The following is a 27397-nucleotide window of genomic DNA, read 5'->3' on the forward strand; positions in this document are numbered from 1 at the left end:
GAGTCACTTGCCGCCAAAACCGATCCAATTGGAAACCGGAACAGAGTTTGAAGTCAAAGAAATCTTGGATTCCAAATGCTCCAAAGGCAAACTGTATTATTTGATAGACTGGAAAGGCTATGGTCCAGAAGAGCGATCTTGGGAGCAGGAAGAGGATGTTCATGCGCCAAGGTTGGTAAAATCTTTTCATCAGAGATTCCCTACCAAGCCGAGAAGGGAAGGACCTGCCTTGTTGGGGGGTACTGTCAGGACTCAAGCTGTGGGTTCAGTCATTGTCAATCCAACTGCATTAGGGAGAAAATCAGAATGCTTTCCAGACACTTGGGCAGATAGAGTACGATTCTGGAGATGTAAGATGGCCGCCGCCGTGGCCAGCGTAGAGGACAATGAACGTTTTAGTCTGCCAGATCCTAGCTGCTGAGATTACTATGTGAAGCGCGAGCGTCACGAAAAACGCGCACTTCACTGAAGAACCTAGCTGAGGAAGTTCGTCGTGTCAAGTTTTGAAGAAAAGTTTAGTCACAGTCCATAGTCAAAGTATTGCAGCAACTTAAAAGTGAGCAGAAACGCAGAAGCAGACTCGGCGCAACTAGTCAAGCGCGAGTTTGTAGAGAATTGCGAGCGCCGCCTCACTAGTCGAGAAACCTCGAAAACCGTCGACTGTCAGAGGCGCGCTCTTCCTGTGTAGGTTCCAGCCTTCACCGTTGAACAACTGAGAAGCAGCTATCTCGAAGGTAACGTCCCGTCGCTGATGGAAAACTGCTGAGGATATTTCACCGGTATCCTGCCAGAGAGTTCGAGCGCCTTCCCGAGATCAACTCCGGGCGAGAGACGCCTGCAACGCAAGTCATCAAAAGAAAACAAGCTAAGTCACAAACCGCAATCTTTTTCTATCAATGATGCAAATGAATATATATATATATATATATTTACTCAAATTCAAAAGACTCCAAAAGCTCAACAAGCCTGAAACCGTGAAAGACTTACATTGTATTCAGTAAAGAAAGAGAGTACTTAACATATTGGCTGAGATAAAGCTCTAAGGACCCAGTAAAACTGTAAAAGAAAAGACAATTGAAACAGAACCCCATTTTAACAGAATGCTCAATTGCCAGTGAAGTAAGTGCTCTTTTCCCATTCAACTAATTAGGTAAGACTCAACCCCAGTTACAGAAACTAGACTAATTCATTGGTGTTTGTTGTTATATTAGTGTCAACTGGTAGCTGAGCTGAAAGCCAAGCCATACACACGAAGAGAAGCCAGGTCCTGCAGCACTAGGGTGGGTAAGCAGAGAGAAGAGGCATGCACATGAGAATAGACTAGTAATGAATAGTGGGTAGGAGTGTAATGTTCTGTTACTGTTTTTAGGTTCCTCACATCTACCCAACTACCAGAAGGCAGAGACCAGAGGGAACCCTCGCAGGACCATTCTCTTCTTTGTTTGTTATTTTATCCACACCCCCTTCCCTGGGAGCAATGAAGGGAGGGTTCAGGGATCTGACCCACTGACATTGCTCAAGGGGATTCGGGTTCTAGCATCTCTGTTCCCGCGCAAGACCTTGGTGAATCAGATAAGTAGACCCTTGACACTATGTAAGGTTGACTTTCGTAACAGCCTGTCAGCATTGTTTTGTATTTTTCAGAAAATATCCCACTAAGCTGGGAGTTGTTTCTGCCTAATGAACAAAGCTATTTTTCCCCTCTGCGTTAAGGACCTTCTTGTTCTTATCTTGGCCAGATCGGCCATGCCTTGCTTGGGAGATATAGAGCAGAAAGCTATGGACTGGAAGGTCCCCCAAGACTCTGACTCAGATTCTCCAATGTAACTTGGTTGAGTAGTTAAAGTCTGTTCGAGTGAGGATGCCATTGGAAGGGAGCCTGTGTCAGTCAATTAACCGCTGGGTAGACTACATTTCCTACAACTCCCCGATTCTAAAGCTCATAATAGTATGTTGCACTCCTGCAGTCAGTGGGAGCCTGTTTTTAGTGAGGACGCCATTGGGAATGAGCCTGTATCGGTTTGGACACCGCTGGGGAGACTACATTGCCCACCACTCCCTCATTCTACAGCACATATAAGGGAGCAGCACTCCTGCAGGGAGTGAGAGGCTGTGAGAGTGAGGACGCCATGGGGAATGAGCCTGTTTCGGTTGGGACACCGCTGGTGAGACTACATTACTTACGACTCCCTGATTCCACAGCGCACAAGAAGACGCTGTGCTCCCACTGTGTGGGGAACACACTGGCGAAGGCTAGGCCAAGGGCGGGCCTCTCCCATGCCGTAAGTGAGCGTTAGAGGCTAGGCTGTACCACCCCCCAACTTCTGCAATGCCATACTGTTCAGAAAATACGGGAGTGAGCTCTATATTTGTATGATTTTTGAGTTAATATTGTAAAGCATAAAGAACATTTGCGCCGTTTGCAGCCCCACAATCCAACAAGGATTGACACTGTGCTCAAGAGAGTGATTGGGGTTGTCAGTACGGATATCGCAGTGACTGAATGAAGGCTATCCATGGGGCAGGGGAGTTATGTGGATAATTTAAGGACTAACAGCCTGATTCATGATCGGGCCGTTTTGCGAGGCTCAAATAGCGAATCATAAGGAATCGCTATTTGAGACTCGCAAAACGGTAATCATGTAGGAATCGCAATATTAATTGCGATTCCCACTGATTCCTTATTTGCGATTAGCTAATTGCTAATCGCAAATAAGGAATAACTCCCCATGCATTCCTATGGGCCAAAAGGCCCATAGGAATGCATGGGGAGTATTCCTTATTTGCGATTAGCAATTTGCTACTCGCAAATAAGATAGCGATTTAAAGGGTGCCAGGGGTGTCCAAAGGACACCCTGTAGCACCCCTTAAATGCAAATTGAAACAGGTGTTGTGCACACACATGTCCAAAGGACATGTGTGTGTGCAACATGCAACTTAGAAAAATGCTTTTAAAAGCATTTTTCTACGTTTTTGCTATTTACCGAGAGGTCTGACCTCTCGGTAAATAGCGGCCCAAAATTGCATTTTCGCAATTTTCAAATGCTTCATGAATTGCATTTAAGGAATCTCAAATAGAGATTCCTTAAATGTAATTCCTCGCAATTTAGCGATTTAGCAATTACCGATTTTTGCATTTGGGATGCTGAATCCCAAATGCAAAAACCGCACTCGCAAAGGGCCGGATTCTCAGAATCCGGCCCTTTGCGAGCCGATTTAGCCTTCATGAATAAGGCTGTAAGTGGTAACACCATACACGCACCCTATTGAAGAGAACCAGACGCGACCTTAGGAGATGACACTCACAGCAAAAGCTCATTGGATTCAAATCATGGATGAGAGCCGAGCGCAGTTATTTGTAGTCTCTCGGTTTCTAAAAGCATTACTAGCTCTAATTCCTCTCCAGAACCGATAGTGTAGGCCTTGGTGTGAAATTTCTACTCACTTGCGGAGTTTGCTAAGTTTTTCCCACTCCCTGTAGCGCGTGGAGTTCCAAAAAACTCAGTGAAGCAGAGATTTTCCCTCTCTCTCAAGGAAAATATTACTCCAGACCACCTCCCAGCAACATTTCTCAACATGGGCAGTCAAGGTTGGTCACTACCGCTGGCATTGAGAAACTTGTGTTTGCACTGAGGAGGATGCCGCTTGAGTAGAACATCTAGTCAAGCAGCAGAAAGAAGCAGCACCTTGTTGTACTGCATGTCGTACCATTCGTGAAGTAAAATTGTATTTTACAGCACAAACAAACATCCAGTGCTAAAAAATAGCACTAATGGCGAGAAATAACACACTCTACTGCTTGCGGTACTCCGCATAGCACAGCAGAGTTTTTGGTCACTTCGTGGAGTTCAGCATAGGAGCTCCACGAACTCTGTCCAGGCCTAGTAAAAAGACATCCCCTTGTGCCATGCATAGGAAGTCACAATTAAGCCATGCACTGGCAGGAGGAAGAAAAACAGCAGCTGATTTTGTCCCCATCAATGTCGATAAGATGCGTGTCTTTTTGTCGTAAGCACTGGAGAAGAAAATAGACTCATATTAGAGCGTTTGACAGCAATCAAGGGATATTTGAAGGCTAAATCATCTTCCTGCATGAACTGCACCAATCACAGATGCACTGCACCAGGAGATAATACCAGTAGTGCTTTCCTGCCTAAGTCTACAACAGAAAAGTAAGGTCAGCCAGATACTGCCATTCCTCCGAACTCCCCTAATTCAATTGCTTCACAACCTGAAATGGACAGCAGGGAGAGGGCTTACCTCTGTAATGCTATATGATAAAGGGCACGCCGACTCATGCACATCCTATCGACCTCCACTTCTTGAGCCCACTGACCAGGATAAAGGGGCCAGCATTCAAGAGAAGGCTGGGCTTGAAATCGCTAATCCCAATCCTAAAATCTTAAATCTAGTCCCGGAATGTTGCCTATGTGTCTTAATACTGGACGGATTGCCTCCTTTGAAGATACCTCAAACTAAATCCTGGGAACAAGCCCAGATCACTGCTGCACATTCATTTGAAGCAAGCAAGCATCTTACTGACATTGAGGGGCAAGATAATATAATGGCCTGGTGAGTTGGCTGGCTTGGGCATGACCCTAAGGATATTCAAGGTGATTAAATGGTTGTGAACATCATGCGCCCGAGTATTGTACGGAGATTGTTAAATGATGAATCAGGGGAAGCATTCCTAAATTCCAATATAGTTATGTTACTGTTGGAACACGAGGCAGCATCTGTGAGGCCTGCACAAATAACATGTCACATTTGTCCTTCACTGGGAACCAAACACCCTAGGGCAGCGCCTGACTCTCAGAGGGTAGGATTGCAGAGCAGTCTAAGGCTTACTGAAGGAAGGTGGTGTGGGCTAGTAATCTCCATTTGCAGGTGCGCAGAAATAACACTTAATAATTGATTGTCCAGGCTGTACTTTGCTTCATAAAAGTAGGAGTGCATTTGTTAAACACACACACACCTCAATATTATGCACCAATTAAAAAATATATGTAAGCTGTTGGAACGACTTTGTGACATTGCGTAACATCTCCACCTCTACCGCAGGGGGTGGGGTCTAGTACCACCACTCCCATGTATGCACATCATCTTGCCCCCAATGCAGGTAATTGAACATAATCTGGAGCAAGGGGCCTGAGCACTGGCACCATCCCTGTGGCACCCGACCTCATTATCTCAACAAGCATTTAAAATAGGTAACCCTGCCTTGCTGGCACATAACCCTGACTGAGCAATTCCTACTGACCATGAAGTATACAACTCTACATCTTAAGGGATAGAAGTCTGGGTTCTTTACCTAAGCGCAGCAGCAAGAATACATGTTTACGCATCACTTTAGATTGACAAGTTCAAGTTCAAGTTTAAAATTTGTATAGCGCGCTACTCACCCAGAGGGTCTCAAGGCGCTTGAGGGAGGTTCCGCTGTAGAGGGTGTTTCCGTAGTCCAGTCGGCTTGTGACCAGTGCGAGGGTGACCGTCTTCCTTGTTTCGGTGGGGATCCAACTGAAGGTTTTTTTGAGCATACGTAGGATGTTGAAGCATGATGATGAGACGGCGTTGACTTGTCTGGTCATCGAGAGGGAGGAGTCCAGGATGAAGCCCAGGCTACGTGCGTGGTCCGTAGGTATGGGTGCGTTTCCGAGGGCCGGTGGCCACCATGAGTCGTCCCAGGCGGAGGGGGATGAACCTAAGATGAGGACTTCCGTTTTGTCAGAGTTCAGTTTTAAACGGCTGTCCTTCCTCCACTCGGCTACTTCCTTCATCCCTTCGCGTAGGTTGGTTTTGGCGGTGTTTGGGTCTTTGGTGAAGGAGAGGATCAGCTGGGTGTCGTCTGCGTAGGAGATGATGTTGAGGTTGTGTTGGCGCGCGATGGATGCCAGGGGACTCATGTAGATGTTGAAAAGGGTGGGACTGAGTGATGATCCTTGTGGTACGCCGCAGATGACTTCGGTGTCCTCTGATCTAAAAGGGGGGATGCAGCTATTTGTGGATCATTAGAATGTATTGCAATTACAGCCCTTAAAGGCATCACAGAATTACGCATATACAGCCAGACACCCTAGCAGGAATGTCTGGCCACATAACCCAACTTTGCTTCTGACATCACCTTTACACAGGTACTTCACATGACACATGTGAATTTCAGTCCCTCTGAAAGAAATAACGTTAGTAAATGCATTTCTGGTGCAATTACACCTCTTCACCTCCAGGGGATGCCCTTCTCCATACATTAACAGCTCAGCCTGTTCACTACATGATGCACTTCTCAGTACACCCCCAGCTATGGAACGAAAGTTCCAGGCCAGGAGGTGTTAATGCTTGTGTTGAGCCCTTGAAGGGTTATTCTTTTAGGTCCCCTAGAAACTTAGGGTGGGACTTTTCCTCAGGGTGCTGGGGGAGACTGCGTTACACCTGCACCTCAACATTCACTTGGTGGTGACCCCGTCCTCCTGTGGCCACCACAAACTGAGAAAACGCTGCTTTTGCTCGCAGGCTGGTCCGGACCTGCAAGGCATTGTAGGCTCTCTGCTGCCAGAGAGTGCATATCATAACAGCGGCTCGCCCGCTGTGCCGGGGAGAGCGGCACAGCCCTTTCTTAGCGGCCTGGTGCCGCATCTCCCGTTTGTTGGGGGTCCGGTTCCACCCAGACCCCGGCTTCCCCAGGGTGAGGGTTTTTGAGGCTCGGGGAGTCCACCTCCGGCTATTCTTCACTTTTCCTTGGCCCCAGTCCCACCCGGGCACCCAGTCTTGCCTCGCGTTGGGGGTCCGGTTATACCTGGACCCCTGCTACCACTGGTGATTCTTGGTGCCCAAAGCAGCTCGGGGAGCCCACCCTTGGCTGGTCTTGCCTGTCTGGCTGGCTCCCTGCCCGGCCTGCACCCTCAGATGCGGCCGCGGGAGCCAGCGCTGGTATTCTGGTCTGCCTGCTCTGCATCGTGCCTTCCCGCAGCCACGAGGGGGGCAACGGCACTCCCCCGTCCTCCTTGTCTCTTCAGGGCCTGGAGATGGTGAGCACTCCGGTGTTCCCCAACTTAACTTCTCTGCCGGGGGCCAGGGTGGGCTCCTGGCCCCCGCCATGCGAGTCTTCACGGATAGCGCTCTCTGGCTTTTCCTGGGCCCGGAGATGGGATCTAGGGTCCAAGCATTTTCTTCACGGGGGCAGCGCGTCGGTGCTCCCCCCTCCTTGCACGGCACACGGGGCCTGGAGTTGGGATCATGGGCCCCTGGCACTTTCCCAGGAGGGGGGCCTGACGGCGCTCCCCTGCTCCAGTTCTTATCCGGGGCCAGGGTGGGCTCCTGGCACCACTCTTTTCCAGCTTCACACGGAGAGCGACGGCGCTTCCCTGCTTTCCTTCTTTGCCGGGGCAGCCCCCGGTACCTGACCTACCCCGGAGGCCGATTTAAGACCGGTGACAGGGCCCCACACGCTTCGTCATCGATCTTCTTGGAGGTCAAAGGTTGCCTACCTTATGGGGGCATATCTCTGCCCCCAGGCTTCTTATTTGCACCATTTTTGCCTCCTCTTTCTCCTGGTGGCGCTCTCCAGCCACTGATAGCACTCTCCTTTGCCCTCCTGGTCACACAGAGGGTGGATTCCACAGAGAGCTGTCTTCACTGGCTCCCTGCAACAGTCTTTTGCCTGGCTCTCCTCCTGGGCCTCTCTTCTCCCTGCGCAGAGGCCCCGGCTTCTGCACATTGGTCCTGGACTCTTCTCCTTGCGCTGTTCCGGATTCTGGGGCAATCAGGGATTCCACCTTCCAACTGCCCATTGCGCCAGTCTCCGGCACCTTCTGCCTCAGCAGACCACAACCCAGAGAAAGCTTCTCTTCCTGTGCAAACACTTTTTAAAGTTTGGGGAGGGGGCTGGCAGGAGCCCTATCACACAGCGACCCATCACTTCACTGCCCCAGCTCCCTCCTTCCTGCCTAGGCCTCTGGGTTGGTTCAAGATGGTGTCGTACAGGGTCTCTGGCCACATGGTCTCTGAAACTCGTCTTCCCCCCAGGGCTGCCTTCTCCCTGGTGCAGCCTGGTGCCTGGCACCCAGAGATGGCTGCTGATGGAAAGCCCGTAGCTCCACCCATCTTCTCTTCCTTTGAGAGGAGGCCTTAGCTCGTGAAAGAAAGGTTATCAATCCAGCCGCTGAGGTCAGCCCTCAGCCAGGCCCTGGTTATGGCTTACTCAGAGAAATATGACATTTCTGGATGACCCAAAAGCAGTACAAATATGACTTTGGGCGCTGCAGAATACATCTTCTCACACCCGTTACAGTGGACCTTAGTGTGTGTCTGGAATCTGTAGGCCTTAGGAAAGTTAATCTAGCCCATGGGCTCTACATCCCCATTGGGGGATAATGAAGTGAAAAACAATAAAACACACTGACTTTCCCTGGCATGTTTCTTCCCAGTGTATAAAGCCTATTCCATGTCACCACCCCATTCTGTATAAGTCCTGCCACACCAGTCTATCTGTACCTGGTTTTTGCCTGCACACACTAGGAATCTCCCCTGCGCAGCCCCTACATGTGTGCACACGCATGTACACATATGTCTGCATGTAACCAGCCCAGTGTCCCATACTCCAGCTTCTGCGCAGTGGCCTGTTCAAGCCAGGGGGACACCAGTAAAGTCTCCATGCAGTCTCTTTCATCATGAGTTCACTGTGGGTGAGTCCCAACTTATGGGGCTCCCCCACAGTAAAGGCTTAACAATTAGGTGCTCAAAAAGTGAAACATCCGGGCAGCCCATAGTGTCAGAACCACCTTCTAACAGTTACCCTTGGGGTATTTTCATAAGCCTGTCAATGTAAAGAAACGCTTTGTTTTACCCACCTTTCCTAATCAACAACACCAGGGACTGCAGTGTTTTAATAGATTCGCTCCTCCCCTACAAGACTGTAATGATATTGACTGACTTGAGGAATCACCCAGGCAGTAGTTTCTACACCTTTTGATACAGCCTTGCCAGTGTCTATGGGCAGGACTTCCACTGTAGCTATTCCTAGGTTGCTAAAAATCTCAGTTCCAAAAATCCCCATATTAAATCATCAGCGACACCTAAGAATAATGAGCTGGAATATTGTGGGGCTCCGAATAAGGTGGCTTTACCATATTGGTATAAGTTAATCAGCTCTTGTGATATCCTGCTAATGCAGGAGTCTTGGGCAATGGATCCTATAGATTTAAGGGTTTTCTCTGCTTTAATTCCCTGGCCACTACCTTTCAGGCAGGTAGAGCATCAGGAGGTCTAGCTATTTGGATAAACGTATTACTTGAAGGCAATGCAGAGGCCATTAATGCAGCAGGGAATGATTTCCAGGTGCATATAATTCATTTCTATAATAATGATTTCCTCAAATGTGCCAAACCAGATATTCCCAAAGCTCCTCGAATATATCACCTCCCTTGTGGAACACATATCTGAAAAGGGGCACCATTTATATTTATGCATGGGAGGGGATTTTAACGCTAAAATGCAAGCATGCACAGTTATACATTGGCAGAAGGGGTAGGCAATGGGGATATTAGAGGCAAGGAATTGGAAAGTTTTATCACTGCAGGCAACATGTCAAACATAATTAATTGGGCAGGGGCTAAAAACATAGCCATACCGACTTTCAGGGGCAGGAACTGTCCTCTGTAATCAATTACATTTTAATTTCCCATAGTCTTACTCAAGCTCCATTCCTAAGTCGAATTATAGACACCAATTTTGGTGATCATGAGCCGGTTGAACTTGAGCTTGCTTACCTTCCTGGAAAGAGTTCAAGGCTGTGCCTACTCGTATAGATGTACCTATGCCCACTGATAACCTTAGAGTATGTTGGGAAATTGCAGATCCTACTATACTTCTGAGACAAATAATCAGGGAGAATATGTATTACATGTTCAAATGCCTATCTGAGGAATATCAAGTCAAGTCAAGGACATTTGTATCACACACAAATCACATCCAAAAAGTCTCATGGCGCTTGCAGACGGCTCTGACAAGAGGGTAGAGATGGTTTTATTTACAAAAAGCTGAGTCTTCAGCTTCTTGCAAAAGCAAGAAGTATATAAGTAAATAAAGGGCAGATGATTGCTTCATTTAAGGCTCTATGTAATACTATAAGAAAATCACTATCTCAGCCAATTGGTCCGACACTCCAGATTCCTCAATGGTTTAAAAAATGAATGTTCCAGGGCAAGCAGCACACCACATTGCATAATGCCTTAATAATGAAGCCCGGAGATTAAGTTCTGATTACTATCCTTTGGAAGCCGTATTAGCTGGTATTGAGATGTAGATGGAATGAAACTCTAATGGAGCAATGGGAGACACTTAGGCACTGTACTAAAAATAGTAAACTCTTCTGGGGAGAGTAACAAATATGCGTACATTAGACCGAAGATTGTTCCATATTAGCTGCCACATAAACTATGAGGTCTGGATAACCTATTTTTCACAAATGTATTCTATTCCTCAGGAAAATGTTACAAATAATATATTGAAGCAGGAGGCCCATTCAGAGCTAGTACAGGTTTCTTTGCAGGAAGTGATCGTGGCTATATCACAGAGCGCCAGGACCCGATGGGGCTCGAATTGAAAAAAACAACTTTGGTTTTTGGGCCCCTTTATTAGCTAATTTACATAATAATCTCACAGAGTCTACTGTGACTAGCTCCTAGATAAGCTCAATAGTAGGACCAATTTTTAAGAAGGTGGACAGCTCTAAACCAAAATGCTACTGACCCATTTCATTAATAGACATCCCTGTAAAAATTCCTGGGGGTCTTATAAAATAGAATCAAAGAATGGGCCACTAACAGTAGTATTCTGCATGCCAGCAGTATGGCTTCCGCGTTAGAATCCGCACAATAGAGCAGTGCCTGAATCTAAATGTAATAATAGGAAAATATAGGGTGGCGAGGTAGGTACCACTCTATCTAGCTTTCATTGACTTAACCATGGCATTCAATTGCATTAACAGATCAAAGTTATGGAAAGGCAATTATAAATGGGTCTAGATGGTGACCTTGTCAATATACTAGTCGTACTGCAAACAAATATAAATGCCAGGGTGAGGTTTGGACAGGGGGGCGAAGGCACAGACAAATTTACCATTGTGCGTGGTATAAGACAAGGTTGTGTGCTCGCTCCTCTTCTTTTGTCTTTATAAATCAAGAACCTCAGTTCCCATCTGACTAGAAGCATGCAGGACATAGCCAAAATCAACCACACCTCTCTTCCTGCATTATTCTATGCAGAGAATGCCGTTTTAATGGCTCGCACCCCAAAGTCATTATGCCAGCCAGTTCATTCATTTGTGACCTTTATGGCTGATCTAGACCTGATGACAAATTGTTTTAAATCTTATATTATGGCCTGTGGTTTGTAGCGTTCATGCTTTGCTAGCATTGCTGTTTGCTCCAATAGTTTCCTAAATACAGATAATTTCCCATATTTGAGCAATACTCTTAGTGCTACTTGAACTTGGGCTCCTCATATCTCCCAAAACAGGTTAAAGCTCACATGAGCGATAGGATCCCTTCTGAGCCTCCCTAGCCCCTTGGGGGAAGGTTTCTGACCCCTCTGGTGCAGATATATAATGCACAATGTATAACGATTGCATCATATGGGGCATGGAATTTGGGGCATCTCAGATTGCTCTGCATTGAAGAGAGGAAAATAGATTTTGTAGAAAAATTCTGATGGCTCCTATATCAACACCTCATTATATTTGTCATAAAGAGTTAGAACACACATACCTATATTTGCATGAGACCTGTCATTTTGTGGTCATCTATCTGGTGGTCGGAGGAACTATCACTTATATGAGATATAATTACTGACTCCCTAGCTTTCGATAAGGGGCTATTGATGCCCTGGAAGGGCTATGTCAAAAAAACATTGGAGGGAATCGGTCTTGGCTATGCCCTCACGGATCCCACCACAATATTAAATGGGCAAAAATGTCCATTTTAGAGGAAGCTAGGATTAAGGCTGAATCTCTGAAACCAACGGTTGTCACTTATCTGAGCCTTAACACCAAAGCCCATTTCTCTACTAGTTATATATGGAAGCCTAGAAGTACTTGGAAGTGTTCTATAGTTTATCGCTTTAGGACAGATACTCTTAAGAGTTTATTATGCCTTCCAGCTGGGTACCAACATTATCTCGAACTGAGAATTTACCAGCGTAATGGAACCTCAAAACAATCAATGATGCATTTTTTATTCTTCTGAGGGTTTTATAAAGCTTGTACCCAAATGTTTTTACTAAACTTGATAAAAGCAAGATATTTTCGAAAGTGTGGTAAAGCTTATTATTTTCCCAAACAACTAGTGGATAAAGAGACATGTTTGTGTGTGGGGCTCTTTCTTCATGCAGCAATCTGCTCACCTGAATCAATGTTCTCCCAAAAAGTTGAAATAGTAAAACCAGTATTGTCACAGGGAGCAAGTCACAGGGAGCAAGTGTGTTCGCCACAGCAGGGCCTCATTACAAGGTATTGGTAAAATGGGCTGGTAATACAGGGCCAGTATTGCTGCCACCATTTAGAGACCTTTGCAGGTATGAGGTTAGAATGGTGAATAATATGTAGGACTAGGTACCTCAGGCCATTCTCGTATTTTTCCAAAGCTCCTGTCATTCTCTGTTCACAAATTCCACCTGCTCTAAGCAGGTGGGATTTGTGCTAGGAAAAGAAAGTGGTAATATGGCGGCAATTTAATTTGGTGCAGTAGTATCTCCTGGTTAGACTCTGAATTATTTGCAGCTATAGGCGTGAGGTCACCACTAATGGGTTACTCTCTGGCTTTGCATCCTTGGAAACAGAAAGACAAATTGAGGAGTCTGAGGTGACTCTTTGCAATTGTTGTCTTGCTTAAGTTGCTGTCCACTACTTAGCAAGATTGTTACACAAATCCACGGAACAAAGATCCAGAAAGTTCTTAACTACAGGCAAATATCTCCAGTTTTTCATTACACTCAACCATAAAGTTCTTACTTGTACAATGCATTTATGTATCCCAAGATCCATGTGACCTTTTTATGTTCTCATTGTTCTTAAAATCATACTGTTAAATAGAAAGTCCAGTCATTCTTGTACCCTGAAGGCAATTAGCTGAGCACACTGCAGCTTTCTCGTCTGAACTGAGCTTGTGAATCTAGCTAGCTAACTCACAAGTAGACAGAAATACCAACACAACTTTGCCTACATAGTTCATCTCCATTCTGGACTTGGAATGCAAGGGGGAAGATCAACAGAGGTGACACTGCCTCAAATGTAACAGAACCGGTGGAGAACATATGGTCCTGAAACTAAACTTTTCCCGATCTTTCTTCTTCTCCATCTGCTTCATCTTTGTTTTGTCCCACTAAATCACTGTCTCATTCTCAATATTTGCCATCTTGGATTGCTATACTACTCTGTAAATGTGCTTAATTTGGAGAGCTACAATATGGGATGTCAAGTGGGGCATAGTTTAAGGACAAAGTGGCTGTGCCGAGGCTGCAAAGGTACAAGGGCTGGATTGCTTTCAGTAGGATCTACCTGCTCTGCATTACCTGCTACTTCAACATAGAATTTAAAGTTGCTGCTTTAGGACATATTTTTGCCTTGACCATCTCTTCACTTCTCCTTCATGGTCTATACATTCATAGCCATGAAGACACACACTACATTAAAACAAACTGATCCATTTTACCTGCCTAAAAGATTACAATCGGAATTCTAATGAGTGAAAATGATGCCTTAATTAGAGGTAAAGGGCCAGATGTAGGAAGTCTAATACCGGTCGGTAACGGCCGAAATTACCGAATTTCGGCCTTTACCGACCGGTATTAGGCATTTGAGATGTAGGGACCTAATTTAAGGATTCGGTAATTTACTGAATCGGTTATTTAAGGAATCTGTAATTTACCGAATTCTCAAATACTGATTCGGTAAATTACCGAATCCTTAATGTAGGAAGCACTCAAGTGAGTGCTTTTCACTTGTAAGGATTCGTTATTTACCACCAACTACAAGTTGGTGGTAAATATCGAAAACCTTAAAAAAAGCAGTTTAGTGCTTTTTTCAACTGTGCCATGTGGCAGACATACATGCCCTTAGGGCATGTATGTGTGCCACATGTGCACCAATGCACTATACAGGGGTGTAACAGGGTGTCAATGTGACACCCTGCCACCCTTGTAAGTCTACCCCCTATTACGGATTCGGTATTTACCGAATCGGTAATTCTCATTCATTCCTATGGGCCTCCAGGCCCATAGGAATGAATGGGGAATTCTGAATCGGCAAATACCGAATCCGTATTTACCGAATTTTACTGATTCGGTAAAATTTACCGAATCATTATCTACATATCATTTACCGATTCTAAAATACCGTATCAGCAAAATTCGGTATTTTAGAATCAGTAAATGATATTTACCTACATCTGGCCCATAATCTTTTATATTCAATTTTTTAAAATTCCAAGGGCATTAGTTAAAGACTGTAGGCTTGATTCACATACACGTTTGTGTAAGTTTACCGTTTTTCAGAATTCACAAAACGGCATTTTAATAGTAAGTTTATGAGTCTCTGCAGTCAGGGAGGAGAACTCTGCACATGAAATGATAGGCTGTCCTATCTTTTTATGTGCAGAGCTCTCCACCCCGACTGCAGTCTTCGCACTCATAAACATAGTATTAAAATACTTTTTAGTGAATACTGAAAAAGGGTAAACATACTCAAACATGTGAGTTTACCTTTGTGAATCAGGCCCTCTGTTTTTCTTTCCCCCTCCTTCCCCCTTTAAACCTGGAGTTTTCAGGGGAAAGGCAAAATAATCAGACTGGCCCAACATTTACCATTCGCTTCGATGCAAGTGCTTTTTTTTGTTTTGAGCTGAAAAACATCTGACAAATGATGACAAAGAGACTGAGAGAAAATCAAAAGAGTCTGTGCCTTTGGGGAGTGTTAGACCTTGTTCTACTGAGAAGGGCTTGCATGGCAAGCTGACCCATTTCCTGGCCATTTTATGAAAATAGCGCTGCGATTCATTAATAATTGTTTTTTGCTAGCGACCAAGTTGTGTCTTATGTGCAGTGTTGGCGTTGTCAGTATATTTTTTCCTACACATCCATCCCGGCTTTTGCAAGATTTTACTTAAGACATAGCTGGGCTTTATTAGGCTATGGTGCAAACTTAATTTGAAAGCACAATACTGCACTACAGTAATATGCATAAAAGGAGAAAGCTAAGAGAGGGAGAGCAGAAGGAGTATGTAGGAAAAAAAAGGCCAGCAATAGCTGATGTGGGTTTAGAGCATAACATCATGGACTAGCATCGCAAAGTTAACAGGGCTCACCTTTCCAGGCTAGTGAGATGGTTATTTTCTTATTTGTTTTGTAGTAAAACTGCGTCAAAAAAAGCAAAAACCTAAAACACGTGGCCTCTTAAATGTGTCTGCCACATGCTTACATTAAACCTTTTTATTTAAAAAAACATTCACTGACGTAGCTCTTTTACAAGCACATTTTTAATATAAAAGCATTTCAGCTGTACTATGTGTTTTAATATTATTTGTAAAGGAGACAAAAATCAGCTATCCACGCACTCAAAGTGCACACAATTTCAATGTTGCAATGTCACGTAAATACTTTATAACTTTAAGGAGACCGAAAAGAAATCACAATCAAACTGGGCACCAGACATGCAGGCACTATAAATAGTACTACTTAAAGTTAATATATAAAAATAGCTAAAAAGAAAAAAAATCACTTGGAACCAGGTTTATCAGTGAAGAGAAAGGAACTATTTTTAGACGGAAGTGTGCAATGTGCACAGGCTTTGTGTAATCACTCAAAGTGAAAAGAGACAGTTGATAAAGTGAGCTGACCCATTGCCCCAGTCTGTATGCTTTAGTGGGGGGAAGCAACGTGTGAATGACAATTTAACAGACCAATGGAAGAAGCCTGCTCACCATAAGCCTCTCTATGTATGTATGTTATATATGATTTAAAGAAAAAACAAATTAAAGTCTGGCGAGACAGCTATTGCTGTCTCATAGGCAAGACTTAAAAACAAATTTGATGGGAGGAGGAAGAGAAAAGGAGTACATTTGGGCGAATCAGTAGGGTATAATTTTACTCCATCCTCAGATGGTTTTGGGGTGATCAAGTAGAGGATAGTGAAAAGTAGCATTGATGAACTCCAATGTGTTTTGAGAGCGTGACAGAGAATCTTTAGGTTAACCCTATTCTCACTCAGTAGCAGCTGCTAATGGACGGGGATGGTGGGGGTGGGGAGGGGCAGGAGGGAAGAATGAAATAAAAGTAAAATAGAAATGATTTAGCTGACCTGCCACCTAGCCTACGTCCTCATCCTCTTCCTTTTTTCTGTCCAGGCTGGCAGCGGGAAGCACCCGGGCACACAGGCTCCCTTGAGCATATCACAACCCTGCAATGTAGCAATATGATCGGTGTGAGCGCAGTGGTTCGGCACTCAGATGGTTACAGGGAGCCTGTTCATGATCCTAACCAGGTTGTGTAATGCAGCCTGGTGGGGAACATGCAAAGTGCGCATATCTGTTTTGCCGGCCCAAGAGGGCCAGACAAACAGTTCATGCGCACTTAGTTAGGGAGTGCAAATCCCTCCTCCCCCTGCTGTGGGCAGCCCTGCCCTGCCACTGACTACAATAGGAAAAAGAAAACAATAATAACGGTACGTTATTATCATTTATTTTTTTCCGTTTGAACGGAAGGGTAATGCACTGTTCTCACTTCAATAAGCAGTTGCAATGTTTGAAAGTGAGTCGAAAGTTGTGAAAGAAATTCCTGCAAAAGGCTTTAGCTGACAAAAACGCTACTGAGATTTGGGAATGTTATCCTTTTTATAAACAAGAATAATGCGAGCTTGATCAGGTCCCCAGCGCCAGGAAGCCGCTTGGCCGCAGTGTGCTCTATCAAATACTTTTTTCAGTCATTCATTCATTCATTCATTCATTCATTCATTCATTCAATGCACTTATTCATAGAGCTACAGTATTCATAGAGCTACAGTTGTGAAGTTTAACTCTTTTTAGAAACGTTTAGCATTTTTCCAAATGGAGCCTGGGACCACAATTGACTTTAACCCCACTAAGATTAAAGACAAGCATCTTCCATGGTCCCATCATGCCACTTCAGGGACATTGATTTAGAAATGTTCTTGTTGGTGTGTAATCAACACCTGCATTTACTTCCTCATGGGAAGGATTTGTACACTGAGTTTTACTCTGGCGATTCCTTCTTTGTGAGGTCAAGCTACAGTATGGAATTAAGGTGCCTCCAAACAGAACTATTTATTGTTGGCTGGGGACTTTATTAAAGTGGTCTGTACCGAGAAGCTCATGAAAAATCCAGATCCCCACCTGGAGTTTTTAGATGTAACACCACCCAGTGACTTCATTGGTTATAGAACCACTACCTACCAGTGACTTCATTGGTTGAACTAGCTCGCAACTTCCAGTGACTTCATTGGTTAAAGCAACCAGCACTGCGCTGGAGAGGTTGGTGGCTGCAACTACAAGTAGTTTGGGAGCACTTTGCCTATTGCTTTAATTACTCAATCAATTCCCTTGGTGACTTGTGGCAACCAGCAGATTAAAAATCGTCAGGGCACAAAGAACCACGACATTTCACTGCTTAGCCAGCTCAAATGCATCTATCTGCACTCTATTTCCATCTCTTTTCATAAGTCACTCTCATAGCCTTTTGAGTAACATTGATCCCAAGCACAGGCTTCAGTCTACTCTTAAATATGAGCAAAAAGAGCAGAGCTTAGAGTGCATATTTGCCCCAAAAAGTGAGCTCTTGCTCATCTCCGGCTGCCAACAAGACAGGCATGCACTCCAGCTGCCCAGCATACATTCAGCATGCTGCAACAGACTTATGCAATAATAGAGCTTACATACATGCAAAAAAACCTAACCATCTTCTTTTGAGGTTTCTATTTCTCTTTTTATCTTTTCAAGACTCTTTTGTATATCTCAAGGTCTGATGCCTCTAGCATGTTCGTTTCTTAACCAAGGCCATGATGTTGGTTATAGACTTGAGAGTCTTGTTATGGTGAGAATTTTTGACATTCTACCTTTGGCAAGGAACTGTTCCATTTTGCCTATTTCTGTTCTTTGAAGTAGGGAGAGAATAATGCCTTATCCCATGTGGTTCTCTTCCATGAGAGGAAAAGATTAATTAGAAAATAACACATCCAGTCTAGAATGGTGATTTTGGTTGTCATTGATCCTGCATTTGAATAGAAAACAAATATGGCACAGGTTTAGTAATGCTGTGTACCAGGTTTGTGTCACTTTTGTGATAAAAACCAAGCCCAAAGAGTTATTATCCAACAGAAATCAATATTTGCATTGGATAATAGGCCAAAGTAATTCAAAGTTGTGCTATACACTTCTTGCCATTGCTTTGCTTCAAAGGGGCCTTCAATGGGTTGTGCATGGGTGTTCCCATTCAATTACCCATGGGTTTTGATGGGAAACCTTATTGTCAAACATTGGTAGACAGGGTCTTGCTCTAAATCTCCTTGGGGCAGGCGTAATGAGGTGAAATATTTTCATTTTTACCCAATTTTCCAACTTTGTGTGTGTGCTGCCTTGGACAGCAAACATACAAAGTAGGAAAAGCCTTAAAGCATAGTTTTTGTAGATTAGTACCAATAAAAAACATATTCTTCAGAGAAAGTACACACCCTTGCACTAAGGCGCAAGGGTGTGTGCGTTGGTCTATGCCTGCCTAAAGTACATCGGCTCTGGAGAAGAGAAACAATACACTATATCTTTGTAGATATGGCACATTTCATCTCTTTGCCTTTGCACAAGGTAGCACATCAACGTTGGTGCAGTGTTGCCTTGTCCCAAAAAATAGCAAATGTGGACACACTATTTAGCATGACCCTGAAGTGTGTCTTGATCGCCTTCAAAATAATAATACCACCCCACAAGGTGGCCGAAACACAACAAGGCAGAAGACATAGAACACAACAACACCTAGAAAGGGGTTTCAGTTTACAAAATGCATGGACTCTCTTTCTATAATAAGGCTTGGGGTTTTATTAATGCAATGCTATTCCAACAGAAAAGCTTTCCCAGATGCCAAATGAACAACTTTCAAATGTATATAGAGATATATATTTATATGCAAGGAATAATAACACACTTGGTAAATGCAACAGTTAAATGCATGAATAACAATGATGAATAAACAAGCAGCAAATAATACTGGATGTCCTGCAAGAAATCAGAAATATATATACACTAAATACATCAAATGATTACTTTGGATGTGCACTCTGACTCACTCACACATCACAAAGAAAATACCTCAAATGATCATAGCCACTGGCCACACATCACAATGGCAATAATTAAAACTCAAACACATCACCTGGTGCAAACACTTCATCTTAGCCCACTCCAGACCAGGGGATTTAACAGCCAAGGATAAGAGCTCCAGCAACCAGGGTTTCGGTGTACTGAAGTAGAGGCATCCGTCCACATCCTGATTCCAAAATCCCGGTTTCTAAGTCAACAAGCCTCAGCTTTATAGTCTCAAAACACACAAGAAAATTCGAGAGTCTTTCCCTCTGCGCCAAGGAAACTTACAGGAGCTGGCCAGTTTCCATGCAAGCATTCCAGGGCAAAAGGAGTTCCCACGTTCCCTCTACATTCTCACATGTTCAGCTTTTATCCTAAGAAAGCATGCAAAATACTTCCAGGGTACATTAAACAATCTCTTACAAAAGAATGTGAGTAAACAAAACAATTTGCAACCACTCTGGGGTCCTGTCTGTGCGCCCAGAAAAGTTCAAGCAAGGCAGAGTCAGAATTCAGGATGACATGAGGCAAGTCAAAGCCAATCGTATACTTCCCAATGTACAACACAATCCACGTTTGTGCACCACTGTCTATATAATCACATACTTCATCTCTCAATGTACAACACAATGCACATTTGTGCAACACTGCTCATAACACTGCACTTCGAGATCAAAAAGTACATTACACACCTCTCTCTCAATCTCATGCTTTCAAATGCACATGCCACACATACTGTCCAGACAGCTCCCACTGTAAGACTACAAGATTACAACAAAAGACACCTTCAGGAGAAACAAGGCATATGCAGGACATCGTACATTCAGACTAACATAAAATAACACACTAAAGTCAATTAAAATGATGGTACTCAAAGGTCATCATGTGGTGTCAGACCTCAAGAGTGCCTCTAGCTCTACAGAGTGTCAGGGCTCTATAACTCTTTCTACTATATCTAAAGTACGCTTGACTCCAATAAAATCCTCTGTCAAGTAGTCATACAGGAAAAACACACAGGAATTTAACACTTGCAAACACAAAGGAGTCAGACCAAAGAGAGCATTAGAGAGAGAGAAAAAGGAGGAGGCTGATGATTTTGTCTCAGGAACATTCCATTATGAAGTATGGATCTCTGATGAAATTCCCTACTTTCTGAAGCTAAAAAAGAGGCCTGGTCTTAATTGTTCTACTATGCCTATTGGAATGAATGTGGCTGAAAGAGATGGACCAGCAGGATCCCCAGCAACAACAGCCAGCAACAACAGCCAAATCATGAGACAAGTGGAGAATTAATTAGGCTGTTTTGTCCAGCTGCCTTCTGTATGTGACCCTGGTGCTGAGAGTGCCAGTGTGCCTTAGAAGCTCTTGGATAGAAAGTGAACACAGACTCCAAAGAGTGTAGCAACACACTACTGTAAGCTTGAAAACTACTTGCCTGGACCGTTTTGCCATGTAGTTTCTACAGCAGAAGTGTGAGACAATTTGATTGGGCTTGACCATTTGGCAACCAGGTTGAGGTAGTTTGAAGGATGAATCCCAAACTTTATACACCAGGACAAATTAATCTTGGTACAGAAGAGCCACTAAAGCAAGGGGGAAGGCGATTTTGGAAGTATGAGTATTGAACAAGGGAAACATCACCATAATGTACCATTAGGCATCTCCTACTGGAACTGACTGCTCCCCCAACTCACTGGCCTGCATAAACACTTAGGGATTGCCGAGGCCATCTAGTGAATACCTTTGGTACTCTGAGGCATTTAAGTTAATACCTTTTGATAAAAAACAGTTTTTGGCTAGTAGTTTGTTCACTATAATGTACCATTAGACATCTCCCACTGGAACTTACTGCTCCCCCAACTCACTGGCCTGCATAAACACTTAGGGATTGCCAAGGCCATCTAGTGAATACCTTTGGTACTCTGAGGCATTTAAGTTAATAACTTTTTATAAAAAAACTGTTTTTGGGCTAGTAGTTTGTCTTCCCCCCAAGAGGCTAGTTTTATTTTTGTGAGTATTTCTTTTTGTAGCCAAATAGATCAGGGATTTGAGCCTTCTAGAGACTATTCTTTTGAATTATTTTGGGTAGAGTAATTATTAATTTATTATTTTTGGGAACTTAATTTATTCTTGACAAGCCCAATTTATTTAGATGTGTTGATGTTTGAGTTGTTGCATTCTTGAACAGCTCTAAAATCATAATGTAATTATTGAGCTTGGCCTTTAAAACTAAGGGATATTTAGAGGTTTTGACGAGTGCCTCTGGAGGGTCCTTTGAACCAGGTTATCGTGGGAGCATAGTCAGGTCGCATATACATGTCTTTGACCACTTTCTTCCTTTGACTTTCCTGGATTATTTCTTATAATATGGGTAGTGTATGATGGGAACCCCTCTTTAGAAAATTCAAGCAGATCTAAATGTAAAGTTAATTCTAATGTTTTACAAGTCTTTGGGCTAGATGGCAGCCAACACCCTAAAATAAATGTTCTTTAGAGAAATGAATTGGAAATCAGCTGTGTAAATAGACACCTTCCTGGGATTAGACATACTCTTGGTGTCTTGGAAGGACCTTCATAGACCAACTGTAATAAAACACCAATAAAGGAGTGAGGTGAGGTCCAGGTTGTCACCAGATTATAGGCAAAGGTCACCAGGAAGGCAGGAGAGTTTACCATACACCACCCCTTTCTAAATAAAGCATTCTAAATCATGTCATGCAAATAAAAAAAAGAAAAAGCATTTTCTTAGATCAGAAATCATGTAAGTGGTCATTTAGAACCCAGCAGATAGTCTGCAAGGCTGCCCAGGGGGCAGCAGCAATGGGCTCTGCCACCATGATAATGCACTGTCACATTATTTAGAGATGCCTGTCTTCCTGGTGAAGATCATTTGGAGGTAGTCAGGGTTGAATGCTGTGACCTCTACCTTGCTCCCCGCTACTCCTGGCACTCCCTTTGCGACCCCTGTCCTCACAGGGGTCAGGGTGTTTGCCTCCCCTGAGGCCAGCGGTCTCAAAGGAAATGCCAGGAGTAGCGGGGAGCAAGCTAGAGATCACAGCTGCAACCCTTGACTACCTCCAAATGACGTCCATCCCTTGAGGTGAGCACCTCCCCTCATAGCGCTACAAGATTGATGACTGGACATAATGTTTAAAGCAACTGGTCAGCAAATGTTGTTGCTAGAGAAAACAAAAGCCTAAAGCCAAGGTTTTTGTTCTCTATGATAAAATAAAACAAAAAGCCCCATGCATAGGCAGTTTCCTCCCTGCATATTGGGACCATTCTATAGGCTCTGCATGGCAGACATGGTCAGGGAAAGTGAGTGGTATTTGGCTTGCAATCAATGTGGAGGGACGAGCATCACTGTGACCTGGCTTCCCAGTGGCAGGTAAAAAAATTGCACTGGTGGAGGCAGCAGAAACTCCACCAGTGTAAAAACAGTGCTTCTCTGACTCTAGTTTGGACAGGGGAACTACGAGTTTGGCGGGGATGGAGCAGTGCCGATTTACGATCCATAGTGTTTTATCTTTCTGCTTTATCTTCATCAACCTATCATAGAACCTTAAGCTTTAGCCTAAATCAGTAGGGATTATATTTCAATGTATGTATTTTTCAATTCAGGTGACAAAGGAGAGCGTGGATTTTTTGGCATACCCGGAATAAAGGGAGAAAAGGGGGCTAAAGGTGAGATCTCAAATCCATATTCTGTAGTATTTTGTTCTTTTCTCTGACAATCTAGAGCCCACAAATTTAAAGATTAAAGGTCCTACAATAAATTACTTATTTTCTTTGAAAACAAAAACAGGTATTCCAGGAATACCTGGAGAAGAAGGAGCAATGGGAAACACTGGACCTGCAGGTCTTGATGGCATTCCAGGACATCCCGGTGAAAAGGGGGACCCAGGATCAGACGGTAGGTAGTTACTCACTGAACATTAACTTAGTTCATATCAGGAGATTACTCATAAAAGAGAGCTGAAACAACATTTCAGGATTCACTTCTAGATTGTATTCGTTCTTCGAGCTGAGTGATCAAACTAAACTGTACTATCACAATATAACTAGTAATGTTTTATATTAAAGCTATCATCATATCTATATTTTAGGTGTCAATGGTCAAGATGGATTGCCCGGGCAGAAAGGGGAGAAAGGTAAATAGAGATACGTTGATGAGTGCCTTATGTCATAAACAATTGCGTGTTAATTGTCATATCAGCAGAATGAAATTCATGTGCATCCTTCAGCACTTTCCAAGACATGCAGCACTGCAGCTACTCTTCTCTAGCTATGAGGCTATTTAACACAAATGTGTCACAAATACCCAAGCACACACCACAACTGTTGCGCAATAGGTGTTGGCTGCATACAGCGAGATGGGCGTAGGAAAATGATGCTTATGGTATATGATAAAAAAAGAAAAGGTTCACTCAAAATCAAATTGAGCTTAAAGTGAAGGTACAGTTTTGGTTATAACATCTTAAAGTAAAGTAAGTTTAATTTTTTTTAAACTTAGAAATTCACTTGAAAAACACAGTTGAAGTGGAGTTTTGATTGCAAATTAAATTGGGGAAGCCACTGAAATTCGTAGGTTGTGGTCATGAACGCAGTCCATAACTAGAGTAATAAAGATGCAAGCCATTACTTGCACACTAAAGGAAATGTTTACGATCTCACAATATGTATACATATGTGTCCATTCCACTACTAAAGTGTAGGTACAGGGTACAAGGGTCAGCCTTTGTACCTATTCTCTTCTTGGCCTCTATGTAATGTCCATAAACAGGATAAGAGGAGAATCTTTCTCTGTGTCCTTCCTATCCATGGTCTATTGACAGTGACCAGCACACCTGGGACGGACCAGCGACACGCCCACAGCCACAGGCGCTATATAACTGTTACACGTTACCGCGTTGCGGGAGCGCGCGGGAGCGCCCGGTGCTAAGCCCGGCCAAAAGGGCGGGCCCTCTGTGGCAGAAGTAGGCTGGACTGGGCCCACTTATTAACATTTATTTTCAAACATATCTATTTCGTATCCATTCAAGCCTTTATAGACCTTGGCAATTGCCGCTATATTTGTAGTTCGATTGATGCGCTTAATTTGCTTTGCCTTTTTTAAACGTTGAGCTCATTTAAAATCGTTTTCTTGCATTGTGTATTGTTTCACCTTCTTTGTGACTTAGTCTGAAATATGACCGCAAAAAAGCTTCGATCTGGGAGATTGTTGGTGGGAAGATCCTCTGCTAAGACAAGATCCAACCCCCTGCGAAACAAGAATGCCTCAACTCTCCAATTGAAGGGCCAACACCAGATATTTCAGTTGTGGGAGAAAACGGTGGATAGGGCGCCCCCGGAAAAGACTGTTTTTAATAAGGGCACCTGTTCTAGTCCCTTGCATAACTTAGTGCCTGATCAGGTAAAGAAGGAGACGGAATTGGGAAATCTAAATTTAAGCTTACATTCTAGTTTGGGTGTTTTATCATCTCTTCCTATATTTTCTGAGAATGATAAGTGTTCAGTCCCTAACCTGGATAATTTACATCAAACTAAGGATCCATTAACATCTGAAAACTCTATTCCCAATGTCTCATTAGGCCATTCCAAGTTGAGGGAGGTTATTAACGGGGATTCTCAGCCTTTGGATATTGACCTAGAGTTGTGTGGACGCTACTTGGTAGATGAGTCTATGAAATTACTAGAGGTTATAAAGACCCCAATTGGCGCTACCCCCTCTGGTCTACATCTTTATAGTAGCACTCCATCCCTCAAATCCCAAGATTTATCTTTTCAGACTAACATGTCAAAGAGTCCGATGCTCAATTTAACGGGGATTGAGGTCATTAATGCTCCTAGCTCAAAGTCATCAGAGAAACCTATATCAGAATCCCTGATTTCCTTGGAACATTTGTTATCTTCAATTCTAACGTTATTGAGTAAATTTGTGGGCAGTACAGATTGTGTATTGGAATCTGTCACTCAAATCTTAAAGGTTTTATTATCGAAAACTCGGGAAAAGAATTCTGGTATGGATCCTTGTACTATCCTACTCCCTGAAAAAATACCAGCTAATGCATCTTGTTTGCCATCTGAGAATATACTAGTTGCTCCTGTTATGAAGGAATTATGCCCAGTTTTCAAATCGTCTGCTCATAATTGTATAAAGGATTTTGAACCAGGTATTGTTATTGATGAAAAAAGTGTTGTATTGTCAGATGCCAATGCAGAAAAGGTACTATTTTCCATTTTTGGTCCAGAATTCAAGGGGCTGGAGGTTGAGGAGAAAGTGGGAAAACAAAAAAAGAGTAAAGGAAAAAAGAGGAAGCCTCTCCGTAGATTCAAAAAGAGGAGGCAGAGACAAATAATTTTCGAGGACTCCCAAGTTTGCCATAACTCTTCCCTTGCTAAGGCTGAGATCGACAATGGGATCTCGAGGCATGAGTTATTCATACCCCCGCGCCGCACGGCCAGCAGCTGCTGCGTGTGCCCCCTTCTGCCGACTGCCTCGTTGCCGCCGCCGCGTGACCACGCCCCCTGCCTCCCAGCGGCTTGGTCCCCGATCGCTTGTCCTGCCCCTGTTGCTTGCCGGATAAAGTGCTGTAAAACTGCTATAATTGTTTAATTTTGCCTTCTGTACTGCCTGTGTGTGATAGTCTCCATTTCCTTCTGTTGTTGCCTTTTTAGCGCTGCCCTTCGCCCTCCCTCCCCGCTTCCCGCCACCGCCGCGAAACCCCGCCCCTTTTGCCTTCTGTACCCTCCCCGCTCCCGCCTCCCAGCTGCTCCGCCCCCCGCGCACTTGGCCATATATGGCGACCGTGCGGCGCAGGTGAGTGTGACCTAGTTCTAGGACACCCCCGCGCCGCACGGCCACCAGCTGCTGCGTGTGCCCCCTTCTGCCGACTGCCTCGTTGCCGCCGCCGCGTGACCACGCCCCCTGCCTCCCAGCGGCGTGGTCCGCAATCGCTTGTCCTGCCCCTGTTGCTTGCCGGATAAAGTGCTGTAAAACTGCTATAATTGTTTAATTTTGCCTTCTGTACTGCCTGTGTGTGATAGTCTCCATTTCCTTCTGTTGTTGCCTTTTTAGCGCTGCCCTTCGCCCTCCCTCCCCGCTTCCCGCCACCGCCGCGAAACCCCGCCCCTTTTGCCTTCTCTACCCTCCCCGCTCCCGCCTCCCAGCTGCTCCGCCCCCCGCGCACTTGGCCATATATGGCGACCGTGCGGCGCAGGTGAGTGTGACCTAGTTCTAGGACACCCCCGCGCCGCACGGCCACCAGCTGCTGCGTGTGCCCCCTTCTGCCGACTGCCTCGTTGCCGCCGCCGCGTGACCACGCCCCCTGCCTCCCAGCGGCGTGGTCCGCGATCGCTTGTCCTGCCCCTGTTGCTTGCCGGATAAAGTGCTGTAAAACTGCTATAATTGTTTAATTTTGCCTTCTGTACTGCCTGTGTGTGATAGTCTCCATTTCCTTCTGTTGTTGCCTTTTTAGCGCTGCCCTTCGCCCTCCCTCCCCGCTTCCTGCCACCGCCGCGAAACCCCGCCCCTTTTGCCTTCTGTACCCTCCCCGCTCCCGCCTCCCAGCTGCTCCGCCCCCCGCGCACTTCGCCATATATTGCGACCGTGCGAATGCGCTGAGGCCACGCACAGCGGGTGCGCCGTTTGTGCGCCGAAGGCGCGCCAAAGGTAAGCCCGTCTGCGCCCGTCCGTGCCTGGACCGCGCCCAGTGCCAGGACCCCTGGCCCACGAGGACCCCGACCGACCCGCCTGACGTACACCGCCGCCAACCTCCGCGCACTCAACGCCGGTCGACTCCCAGGATGCTACCAAGCCACACCACGACGCACCCACGGACCCTTCAGCTGCCACACCTGCAAGTTCACCTGCATCCGGACCTGCCTCGCACCAGCACCAGCCAAGTCGAACACCAGGAGCACCCACCTCAAGTGCATCCTGCTCAACACCCGCTCCGTCCACAGACACGCCATCGAACTCTGGAACCTCCTCGACACCACAGCCCCTGACGTTGCCTTCCTCACGGAGACCTGGTTGAACGCCT

At 44.8% G+C, this 27397-nt stretch overlaps 1 protein-coding gene across 1 annotated transcript in view; it reads left to right on the plus strand.

The window, feature by feature from the left end:
* The window catches only part of MARCO (macrophage receptor with collagenous structure), a 137785-nt gene that overhangs the window by 35772 nt on the left and 74616 nt on the right, over nucleotides 1-27397 (plus strand). The window contains exons 5-7 of the mRNA XM_086957351.1: nucleotides 22974-23036; nucleotides 23158-23265; nucleotides 23459-23503. Coding sequence (XP_086813477.1) covers nucleotides 22974-23036; nucleotides 23158-23265; nucleotides 23459-23503 — 216 coding nt within the window. The remainder of the gene's footprint in view (nucleotides 1-22973; nucleotides 23037-23157; nucleotides 23266-23458; nucleotides 23504-27397) is intronic.

This window comes from Lissotriton vulgaris, chromosome 2_1, assembly GCF_964263255.1.
Source record: "Lissotriton vulgaris chromosome 2_1, aLisVul1.2, whole genome shotgun sequence".
Lineage (NCBI taxonomy): Eukaryota > Metazoa > Chordata > Amphibia > Caudata > Salamandridae > Lissotriton > Lissotriton vulgaris.